General features: G+C 36.6%; 1 protein-coding gene across 1 annotated transcript; it reads left to right on the top strand.

Annotated features, from left to right (window-relative positions):
* Positions 1–8,760: 8,760 nt before the first annotated feature.
* Positions 8,761–9,705, top strand: LOC100661129 (olfactory receptor 4C11). The gene has a single exon (XM_003423604.2). It carries the CDS (start codon positions 8,761–8,763, stop codon positions 9,688–9,690), a length of 930 nt encoding a protein of 309 aa, XP_003423652.2. The 3' UTR covers positions 9,691–9,705.
* The last annotated feature ends 3,213 nt before the right edge of the window (positions 9,706–12,918 follow it).

The raw sequence follows: 12,918 nt of genomic DNA, 5'->3' as shown, positions 1-12,918 counted from the left end.
GATTTGCCCAATGCAATGCATCTTTTGATTTCTTGACTGCTGCTTCCATGGGTGTGGATTGTGGATCCAAGTAAAATGAAATCCTTGACAACTTCAATCTTTTCTCTGTTTATCATGATGTTGCTCATTGGTCCAATTGTGAGGATCTTTGTTTTCTTTATGTTGAGGTGCAAACCATAATGTAGGCTGTGGTCTTTGATCTTCATTGGTAAGTGCTTCAAGTCCTTTTCACTTTCAGCAATCAAGGTTGTGTCATCTGCATAATGCAGGTTGTTAATGAGTCTTCCTCCAATCCTGGTGACCCATTCTTCTTCATACAGTCCAGCTTCTTGGATTATTTGTTCAGCATACAGATTGAATAGGTATGGTGAAAGAATAGAACCCTGGCACACACCTTTCCTGACTTTAAACCAATCAGTATCCCCTTGTTCTGTCCAAACAACTGCCTCTTGATCTATGTAAAGATTCCTCATGAGCACAATTAAGTGTTCTGGAATTCCCATTCTGCAATGTTATCCATAATTTGTTATGACCCACACAGTAGAATGCCTTTGCATAGTCAACAGAGGTAAACATCCTTCAGGTATTCTCTGCTTTCAGCCAGGATTCATCTGACATCAGCAATGATATCCCTGGTTCTAGGTTCTCTTCTGAAACTGGCCTGACTTTCTGGCAGTTCCCTGCTGATATACTGCTGCAGCTGTTTTTGAACGATCTTCAGCAAAATTTTGCTTGTGTGTGATATTAAAGATATTGTTCAATAATTTCCACATTCAATTGGATCACCTTTCTTGAGAATAGGCATAAATATGGATCTCTTCCAGTCAGTTGGCCAGGAAGCTGTCTTCCATATTTCTTGGCATAGACAAGTGAGCACCTTCAGCGCTGCATCCGTTTGTTGAAACATCTCAGTTGATATTCTGTCAGTTCCTGGAGCCTTGTTTTTTGCCAGTGCCTTCAGAGCAACTTGGACTTCCTCCTTCAGTACCATTGGTTCCTGACCATATGTTACCTCTTGAAACGGTTGAACATTGACTAATTCTTTTGGTATAATGACTCTGTGTATTCTTTCATCTTCTTTTGATGCTTCCTGCGTCATTTAATATTTTCCCCATAGAATCCTTCACTATTGCAACTTGAGGCTTGAGTTTTTTCTTCAGTTTTTTCACTTTGAGAAATGCCAAGTGTGTTCTTCCCTTTTGGTTCTCCATCTTTAGCTCTTTGCACATGTCTTTATAATTCTTTACTTTGTCTTCTCGAGCCACCCTTTGAAATCTTCAGTTCTTTTATTTCATCAATTCTTTCTTTTGCTTTAGTTGCTCAATGTTCGAAAGCACATTTCAGAGTCTCCTCTGACATCCATTTTGGTCTTTTCTTTCTTTCTTGTCTTTTCAATAACCTCTTGCTTTCTTCATGTCTGATGTCCTTGATGTGTTCAATGTGTTAAATCTACCATGTGACCCAGCAATCCCACTCCTGGGAATATATCATAGAGAAATAAGAGCCATCACAGGAATAGATATATGCCTGCCCATGTTCATTGCAGGACTGTTCTTAACAGCTAAAAGATGGAAACTACCTAGGTGCCCATCAATGGATGAATGGATAAATTATGGTATATTCACACAGTGGAATATTATACTGCACAACAATAAAAAACAATGATGAATCCATGAAACATCTCATAGTGTGGATGAATCTGGAAGGCATTATGCTGAATGAAATTAGTCAATCACAAAAGGACAAATATTGTATGAAACCACTATTAAGAGAACTAAAGAAGAGATTTAAACACAGAAGAACATATTCTTTGATGGTTATGAGATTGGGGAGGGAGTGGGAGGAGAATTCATTAGATAGCAAACAAGAATCATCTTAGGTAAAGGGAAAGATAACACACAATACAAGGGATGTCAGCACCACTGGAGTAAACCAAAAGCTGTTTCCTGAACACAGCCAAACAGTTCAAGGGACAGTGTAGCGGGGCGAGGTTTGAGGACCATGGTTTCAGGGAACATCTAGGTTAATTGGCGTAACAAAGTACATTATGAAAATATTCTGCATCCCACTTTGGTAAGTGATGTCTGGGATCTTAAAAGCTAGTGAGAGGCCATCTAAGATGCATCAATTGGGCCCAACCCACCTTTAACAAATGAGAATAAAGAACACCAAAAACACAATGAAAATATTAGCCCAAGAGACAAAAGGGGCCCCATAAACCAGAGACTCCATCACTCTGAGACTAGAAGAACTAAATGGTGTCCTGCAACTACCAACAACTGCCCTGACAGTGAACACAACAGAGAGTTCCTGATGGAGCAGGAAAAAAGTGAGTTTCAGAACTCAGATTCTAGTAAGAAGACCAGACTTAATGGCCTGACTAAGTCTAGAGGAACCCCAGAAGACATAGCTCCCGGACTCTCTGTTAACCCAGAACTAAAATCATTCTCAAAGTCAACTTTTCAAAGAATAAAAAAAATATATACAAGACATCAAATGATACCGCCAAGAGTGTGTTTCTTAGTTCAAGTAGATACAGGAGACTAAATGGGCAGCTCCCATCTGGAGGCAAGGGGGGAAGGCAGAAAGGGATAGGAGGTGGTTGAATTGACACTGGAAGTCTGGAGTGGAAAGGAAGAATGTGTGGTAACATTATAGGGATAGGAACTAGGGTCACATAACAATGCCTCTATAAATTTTTGTATGAGAAGCTAATTTGAGCCGTTAAGCTTTCACCTAAAGCATAATTAAAAAAAAAAAAGTACAACAAACTGACAGATGAGTCGTGGCTCTACATAGTAGACACTTGTTATTTTTGCTGTTGGAAAAAATATTATTGAATGCAGTTGAAATGTGCACAACTAAACCAAGATAAATAATGACAATAATAAGAACACAACAATAAGGGACAGTATTGGTAAATGCTGTAACATACACATTTTAGCAACAACTACCATAACAATCAAAACATAGAAGTGCATTTACATAGGTAGACATGTATGTATATATGTGTATAGGAAGGTATATGCTTATATTTAAGGCTGCAATATAGGCATATTTGTATACCTAAGGGAGCCCTGGTGGCGCAGTGGTTAAGTTTTCAGCTGCTAACCAAAAGGCTGGCAGTTGAAATCCTCCAGCAGCTCCTCACAGTTTAGTAGGTTAAAAGTCTGAATTCAGAGCTCTAGCTTTAGGGGAAGGTTTTCTATCTCTGTCTGTGAACACTGGAGGAAGTTTCTTGCCTCTTTAGCTTCTGCCTCCTGGTTCCTTGGAGATCTCCATGTGTCCTGGTATCTATTTTACCCCATCTCTGCTCTGCTTCCTTGATCTCTTTTACATCTCAAAAGCAGTTGAGTCAAGATATACTTTTAACTAATCATGGCTCATTAACATAACAAAGACAACCCATTCCCAAATGGGATTTTAACCCCTGGTTCAGAGGTTAGGATTTACAACACATATTTGATGGGAACATAGTTCAATCAATTAACAACTAAAGCCAGAACAAACCCGCTGCCATCAAGTCCATTCCAACTCAAAGAGACGCTAGAGGGCTGAGCAGGATTGTCCCATAGGGTTTCCAAGGAGTGCCTGGTGGATTTGAAATGCTGACTTTTTTGGTTAGTATCCCTAGCAGGTAGAAACCCTGGTGGCATAGTGGTTAACTGCTATGGCTGCTAACCAAAGGGTCAGCAGTTCGAATCCACCAGGCGCTGCTTGGAAACTCTATGGGGCAGTTCTACTCTGTCCTATAAGGTCACTACAAGTCAGAACCGACTCGGTGGCAGTGGGTTTGGTTTGGTAGCCCTAGTCGTTGGACTAAACTGCCCACCTTTTGGTTAGCAGCCAAACTCTTGACCATTGCACCACCAGGGCTCCAATGAATGGATGCTGATAGGTTAGTATTATTAACTAAAATCCATTCTCTGATCAGATTACCTAAATTACTGCTTAATGTTGTATTTCTCTTCTATAATCACATCCAGAATACCATATTACATTTAATCATTTTCGTGTTTCCTTAAAAAAAAAAAAAGTGGATAGTTTCTCAGTTTTTCCTAGTTTTGGTGTTTTTGACAGATTGGAGGAGGACTTGTGAGACATTTTTTATTACATCCCTCAATTGAAATTTGTCTAATATTTTTCACATGATTAGACTGGGACTATGAATTCCTTGGAGGAAAACCACAGAGGTAAAATATCATTTTCATCTTATCAACACTGCATACTATCAACATGACTTATCACTGATGATGTTAACTTTGATCACCTGGCTGAGGCAGTTTGTCAGATTTCTGTACTGCAAACTTCCTGTTTTCCCTCATCTCATATTGTGATGTTTGGAAGGAAATCACATTGTAGTCCACACTTACAAGGTGGTGAGTTAAGTTGTATTTCCTTAAGGATGGCATATCTGCATAAATTATTTGGAATTCTTACGCACAGGAAATTAGTTTCTTCTTCTGATTAATTTATTCAGTTGTGCGCGTGCGTGTATATATATTTATCAGTATGTACCAATGTTTTTTTTTTTTTTTTAATGGGTATTTATTTTATACTTTGAGGTATCATACAGTACTGTGTTATTTTGTTGCTCACATTTTTCTAGCTTTGACCAATGGGAGCTTTTTCAGTTGACTCCTGTGTTCCCTTGGCATATCCTCACCACTGTTCCTGTGTGTGTTTGTGTGTGTGTTTGCCTGGGCACACACGTGTGTTTGAGCACTTACATACTTTCTGGCACCACAAGATGCTCCAGTTCCTCTTGTACATTCTTTGCCCCAACTCTATAATCAGCAGCCATTTTATAGAAGTCGTTGTTCTTTTTATTGGAGAATATAATTAAAAACCAAAATCTGGGTACTAGATGACCAACTTTTTTTACTCTAGTCAAAAATACTATTTATGACCCAAATATGTACCTTTAATTTCAAAAGTAAGCTACATTTTTTCCCATAATCTAGGAGGACAAATTGAAGATAAGCTCTTTACCACATCTGGCTCAAGCTTCTTAATTGGGTAGGGAATGATCTTCCCCAGGCTATTATATTTTGCATCATTCCTGTTAAATACTCCTCCAGCGAAGGCAAAAGTGAAGCATCTCCCTGTCAAAATCTTGAGTGAGGAAGGATTTCTGAACTTGTGGAATGAAACTCTGACCAACTTAGATTGCCTCTAGTAGACAGGTGAAAAGCCAAGTGTCTTTGAGAGATCAAAGAGGATTTTAGAAGCACTTTTTTTTTTTTTTTTTTAATGTAAGTGGCTTCTAAATTATCCTGGGAAGAAAGGAGAACAACTGAGCATTCTAACCTCTGTGTAAAACCTGCTAAGATTTTTATTGAAGAGTAGCATAGCTGTCTTCAGTATTTGGAAGAAATCAATCTGTTCAATGTGACCGCAGTAAGTATCCAATACACAGAAGTCACTTGTGGATGGATAGAAAGTTCAGGGACTTTTCTCAGAGTGACTTACAATCTAAAGTGAGAAGGCGGAAATAAAATATGTCTATGGTAGCTGAGCACTATGACGTAAATGCTTTTGATAGATGGGGATGCGGGAGATAAGCAAATAGAAATAATATCTTAGTGTTATAAATAATATCTTAGAGCATTCCAGAAATGTTTCGTAAGGTGTTTATTTTGCTGTGGTTACAGTAGGCTGCAGGCTTGATACCTCCTGAATGGCAACCTAGTGTAAACTATTGTGGAATATTATAGAATCTTATGTATAACAAATCCTCCTTAATTCTTTTACTCATTATATATGTATTTGTTAAACACCGACTTCTTTTTCACGTTGAAATCCAGCAGTGAGAAGACAAAAATCCCTCTCCTTATGGAGCCCTGGGGGTACAGTGGTTAAGATGTCAGCCTGCTAACCAAAAGTTCCTCAGCTTAAATCCACCACCCACTCCTTAGAAACCCTAAGGGACAGTTCTACTCTGCAGTATAGTGTTGCTATGAGTCAAAACTGACTTGATGGCAGCAGGTTTTTTTTTTTTTTAAATGTTGCTTAGTTCTAATGTCATTTGTATTGTATGTCATCTAATATATAGCAATCATATAACTTACGTGTGTAAGTCTTTCTGTAGATGGATAGATAGATGATAGACAGACAGACAGATAGATTAGATAGATGATAGATAGATTAGATAGATAGATAGATGATAGATTAGATAGATAAATAGGTAGATAGATAGATAGATAGATGATACATAGATAGATAGATAGGAAGCCAGGTAGGTAGGTTAGGTAAGTAGATAATTAGATAGGTAGATAAGTACGTAAGTACATAGATGATAGATATATGTAGTAGGATAGAGGGATGACTAGATAGATAATAGATTAGATAGATTAGTAAGTTGATAGGTGGATAGGTAGATGACAGAGATATATAGAAGTGTAGAAGGATGGATAGAAAGATGATAGATTATAAACTAGATGGATAGATTGATAGATAAATCAATCTAGAGATAATATTTAGTGATAGAGACTTCAAACAGTTTTTTATTTCTATGTTTAAGAGCTTGACAAACACTACATCTGAAAAACTTCCAAGAATGGAATAAGCCTGGAGTTACAGTGTGGTGATATACAATGTGGTTAAAGAGCACTGAATTTCAGAACTACCGCTATAGCTGATTCATGGTTTACTCAAGTTCTCTGGAGTCTAGTGTTGCCCTAGAATGTTGTGGTGCCTCCTGCTTAAGTTGGAAGGCAGTTTGAAGGCTCAGTGATATGACAAAGTAAATAAGTTAATCAGATCATCTCCTGAGGATTATAATTTTTTTTAATGTAACACATGATTACAACATATTTTCATTTTTACCAAAGGAAACATCTCTAAAAGTAGACCTTCTTCATCTCTGATGCCTAGAATGCAGTTTCCCACCTCATTGACTATAAATACCGTGATTACCCTTGCTTCTCTTCCAAATACAATTTATTTAAGTACATGGATGTGTGATATAAATTATCCTGATTTTAATGGAAGTATTATATTCCAATCATACATTTATATTCTCTGATTTTTCATTTACAATGCATTCTAAGGACAATAACATATATAGCTGCTACATTTTTTTTTCTTTTGTCAATGATTACACAAAAGTAGCAACCCTGGTTTATTAAGTTCTGATGGACATTTAAGTTGTTTCTCATCTTCTGCTACCAGGGAAAGGGATGCAATGATTTTCTCTGTACGTGTGAGTAAGCATATCTGCAAGGAATGGAATCACTGGTCGATGAGAACGTGCAGTTGTAATATCATCATAGTTGGAAATCACCCCTTAAGAGATGGCACCCACTTTAACTCCTACCAAAAACGTGTGAGATTGATGGTTTTCCACACCTTTGCAAGCACAACATTTTAAGGAACGTTTATCAAAAATGTCGCTTTGCTACCTAATAAGTGAAAAGGATATCTAATTGCATTTTAATGGTAATGTATTTAACTGTGAAAGACTTTCTTTTTCATTTAATTGTTTTGTTAAGGACAGGGTCTCTTTTATTTTTTAATTTAATTTCTTTTGCCTATTATTTATTTGCATTTTCTTTGTTTCAAGATTGATTAGTGAAATCTATTAATATTTGAAGGAAGCATGTTTTTGCCTGTCATATTGCTGTAAATATATTTACCTTTTTATTTTGACTATGTTACTAATTCGAACATAAACATGATAATGTTAATAAAATTATTTGTTCAGTGTCTGGCATATAGTTAGATATAAATAAATATTAGTTCCCTTTTTATTCCAGCTTTTCTTACTTGAACCCAGGGTATAAGGCACTCAAGAACTTAGGTGACAACAATTATATTGAAAAGCTTCAACTAAGACTTGGAGCCTTCTGAGCTCACTTTATGGATCCCTGGCATTAGCAGGAAATTTTATATATGAGAAGAATGTTCTGATTTTACGGAAAATGTTCTCTCTCTCTTTGTCATTAACTACAGTCTCAGTATTTTCCTGTTTCTTAAGAAAACATGAATAAGAATAAGAAGAATAAAAGAATGAATAAGGGGAAGAATGTAACTTTGGACAACATGTTATGATAAAAAAAAGTATGAAGGTTAATGAAACAGGCTCACTTTAGAACTGGAAATGGAATTGAGATGTAAAGTAAAAGCAAATATAATTAACCTTAGACTGTCTCCATCACTGTTTTTAAGTGTTTTTTTTAGTGCATTTTTCTGTGTGTGTGTGTGTGTGTGTGTGTGTGTGTGTGTGCGCACCTGAAAGTGTTATTAAGGAAGACACTCTCAAATGTTTATGTAATCGTTACTTGAATGTTCAGAACCTTTACTGGAAGACAATTTTATAACTGGACTGCCAGCTTCAAGGAATGTAAAAGCACTTTGAAGTCAATTATGCACATATTTTTCTATTTTAGCAGCACATCATCTCTAATATTGACAGGTCCATACAGATAACTAAAGGAAGGCATTGAACTTAAGAAAACCTTCATATAAAACCCCAAACATTAATGTTAATTATGATTGAATAATCATTTACATTTTTATTATTTTCCCATTACATCTTCATATGCAATCAGAGAAATAAACAAACTGTTATGAATTCTGTTTTATTTGTATTTATGAAAAACTTATATACAGAAAGATGAATGATTACCTATTTGTAAGTGGGAGATCCATGATCAGGCATAAGTATTTGAGCTCCAAATGCAATTTGATAAAATTTTTGCTTTTCTCCTTGCAGATTAACTATTTCTAACCCCTACTTTCCCCACATCTACTGAAACAATGCAGCAAAACAAGAGTGTAACTGAGTTCATACTGTTAGGATTGACACAGGATCCTCTGAGGCAGAAAATGGTGTTCATAATTTTCTTAATCTTCTACGCTGGAACTGTGGTGGGGAATTTGCTCATTATTGTGACCATTAAGTTCAGCCGGTCTCTTGGGAGTCCCATGTACTTCTTCCTATTTTACTTGTCCATTGCTGATACTTGCTTTTCAACTTCCATAGCCCCTAGGCTAATTGTGGACACTCTCTCTGCAAAGAAAATCATATCCTATAAAGAGTGCATGATGCAAGTCTTTGCACTGCATTTATTTGGCTGCATGGAGATCTTTGTCCTCATCTTCATGGCTGTTGATCGCTGTGTTGCCATATGTAAGCCCTTGCATTACCCAACCATCATGAGAAGACAGGTTTGCATCATCTTGATTATACTTGCCTGGACAGGGTCTTTTATACATTCTATAGCTCAGATTGCTCTGGCCTTGAAATTGCATTTTTGTGGACCTAATTTAATTGATCATTATTGCTGTGACTTGCAACCCTTGTTAAACCTTGCCTGTATGGACACTTATATGATCAACCTGCTGTTGATGTCCAATAGTGGGGCCATTTGTTCGAGCAGTTTCTTGCTTTTGATGATCTCATATTTTGTAATCTTGCATTCCCTGAGAAATCACAGTGCAGAAGGGAGGAAAAAAGCCTTTTCCACTTGTACCTCTCACATCATCGTGGTTATCTTATTCTTTGGTCCGTGTATATTCATATATACACGTCCTCCTACCACTTTCCCCATGGACAAGGTGGTGACAGTATTCTATACTATCGGGACACCCTTTCTCAACCCACTCATCTATACACTAAGGAATGCAGAAGTGAAAAATGCCATGAGAAAGTTATGGAGTATCAAAATTACCTCAGAAAGTAAATGATGAAATAAGAGTATGATTATTTATTCAGGAATGCTACTAAATCTGCACAGACACCAAATATGATAGTGTGTGATAATTGTGGAAATAATATCCGATCATATATAAGGTGGTGGGTTTATTTTAAAATTTTTTTTTTAGTTTACAAATAAGATGAATGTCTAGCATCATCTTTTGTGTCTGAGCTAGATATGGTATTAGAATAATTCAGATAATTGTCATCTAAGCTGACATCAGCCTGACTCAATCTTTTCCTGAGAGTTCAATTCCGGCATTACTGACGATGTACTATATACCATAATTATTAATCTGTACTCATTAGTTTGATATGGAAGATATTTTTACAATCTACAGCCATGTGTAATTGTGAGTATCCATAAACGAAGTATAACTGATTCTCTGTGGTCTTTAATTCTGCCTATAATACACTTTGAATTAGGTATCCAGATTCCTCTTTAATGCCTCTAGGTCAGTGGAACTCAGTGTATCAAGATCATCCAATTTATTTCATCAATAGTTTGTCTTTGAAGAGTTCCATTTTTCTGAATCAGAGTCTTTTTTGACATACTGATATTCTAAGCTAAATTATTTCTCATCTTTTCCTTTGGATATTAAGATAGAAGAAGAGACTTTTGAATGTAGACTTACCATCAAAAACTAGCTATGCTAAAAAATTAACAAAACTTATTTAGAAGTTTCTGCAAAACGGAACACATGTACATATTTCTAGTTGCCATCTGTTTTATGCGTGAGTCTGAAGGAAATGTCATGGGGAAGTGCAGAGTATAAACTGATGTGACAACGGAAGAATTATTAGGACTTTGAGCTATCTAAATGGGATCAACTTCATAACAGAAACTGGAAAGATCAGATAGGGAAATTAGGGGGCAGTGGGTTTATGTTAATGGAGGAACAATTAGGAAAAGGAGGGTAAGAATGGTTGCACAACTCAAAGAAAGTAATCAATGTCATTGAATAGTAAGTGTAGACATTGTTGGATTGGTATATGTAATGCTGTGTACATTTCCAACAGCAAAAAAAAAAAAAAAGTAAAAAGAAAATTACAAAAAAAAAAAAAAAAGATTTAATGTGTCTTTGAAGATCAAAAAAATTGTGCTCCTTGGTGTATTTCTAAATAAATCTTAGCCAAATAGCACTAACTTGTCTATCTTAATGGTCCTGGTGCTCTGGGCATTTTCTGGCCTGCATTAGCCTGGTTTAGGCACTGTTTCTCTGGAGGTCCCAAAATGTTACAGTTTCCCCCCAGCCCACAGAGCAATTCACAAAAATCCTTCTGAATCTATGCCAGCTTTCTGAAGAATAGTTGGAAAAATAATATTAGCCTGGAATAATATTAGATCAACTATCGGGAAATCTGAGATGAAGGACAAAGAGAAACAAAGACAGGCATTGACAGTCTACATAGGCATCACTATCAAGAGCAACCTAGGTGTGTAGAAGTAGATGAGCCAAGAAAAAAAACAAAGCTGTTGCCATTGAGTCAGTTCAGACTCATAGTGACCCTGTAGGACAGAGTAGAACCGCTCCAAAGAGTTTCCAAGGAACGCCTGGTGAATACGAGCTGCCGGCCTTTTGGTTAGCAGCCATAGTACTCAACCACTAAGTCACCAGAGTTTCCATAGAAGTAGGAGTAAATAGACCAATAAAATAAATGACTTGCAGGATCCTGACTAGGACAAGGCTATTTGTTGTCTGGAACTAATTTTGTTGGAATATATGGTTGATGAATGAGAGATAAAAGAAAAGAAAAAAGAAGTGATATTCTTTGCCCTGTACACCTGGCAAGACGACAAGGATACATTGTTAAGTAAAGAAAAAAAAAAAAAGGAAAAATCAGAGGAAATCTAAAATCAAATTATAGCAAAGTTTTTCTTCATCCCCATTTGCATGCACTGAATTTCAAGCTCTGTCTCTCTGCAGCATATACAAACCCATATTTTCCAAGTTTTTTAAATATATTTAAAATCTCAGGAACTTAATTTTTAGAGTTTATATTCATCACCTCATAAATTTGTGAGAGTTCATGACATTGGTAAGGGTAGGTAAATAAGACTAGTGAAAGCAAAACTTTTAAAGTAAGGTAAGAAATGTTTCTGTCTATACTTCAGAATTCTCCTTAGAAGGAAGAATAGTTGTACTTTGTCTTGCTAACTTTGGATATGTCATCAGGAGGGACCAATCCCTGGAAAGAACATCATGCTTGAAAAAGTAGGTAGAGTGTAAGAAAAAAAGAGGAAGACGCTCAATGAAATGAATTGACACAGAGGCTGCAAGAATGGGCTCAACATAACAACAGTTGTAAGGATGGCACAAGATTGGGTGGAGTTTCCTTCTGTTGCACATGTGGTCACTGTGAATTGGAACCACCTTGATGACACATAACAACAGCAACGACAAGGATTGTTTAGTAAACACAATGCTAAAAGGCTTGGGAATCCAATCACAAAGAACATATGTACCAGAAAGAGTGGTGCAACTTGCCAACATTGAGCATAGTCAGAGCTTGCAGCCAGGTCACCGGGCAGGAACGACCAGGGCCTTCCAACTTCTTCCTTCCCCTACGGGAAAAACTGAAGTCAGGCACACTCTTACACATCAGGAAAGAACTTCAAACTGAACCTGTTTACCTTCAGAAAAAAAACATCATCATCTCCATTTCCCTGTCTCATCAATAGGTGGCTCCAGTTGGTGAAGGAACAAATCACATGTGTTTCTTTTGCTATTATGTGCTTGGATATAATACGGAAGCCTAAAGTCAAGGACCTTTTGTCATTATTTCTAGACCTTCAAATAAAGATATTTGGAGAGAACAGTGGCTAGTCCAATGTTCCCTGGAGTGGACAAAATAGAGATTGTGACTAATTTTACAATAAACTTTTCAGAGCACAAAATAAAATAAGACAAAGTGTGCACTTTCAGATAAACAGGTATCTAAACAATATTTTGGTAAAATCAATATGTTCTGGGAAAAATGATGTTTTTGGTAGAGAATAAAGGATGGAATATTTGAATTAAACTTTGCTTTAAAATATCTACGATATATAGTGACCATCGTAGGTGATTTCTATGTCTTGAAAATACGAGAATAGCCTGTTTCTGTTAGGTGCCAAAGAGTCAGTTCCTACTCATATTGACCTTATATACAACAGAACGAAACACTGCCCAGTCCTGAAACATCCTCACAATGGTTACTATGTTTGAGCCCATTGT

Source organism: Loxodonta africana, chromosome 7 (assembly GCF_030014295.1).
Source record: "Loxodonta africana isolate mLoxAfr1 chromosome 7, mLoxAfr1.hap2, whole genome shotgun sequence".
In the NCBI taxonomy this organism is placed as follows: Eukaryota; Metazoa; Chordata; class Mammalia; order Proboscidea; family Elephantidae; genus Loxodonta; species Loxodonta africana.
The sequence above is the reverse complement of the archived record's forward strand: the minus strand, read 5'-3'. Positions and strand labels throughout refer to the sequence as shown.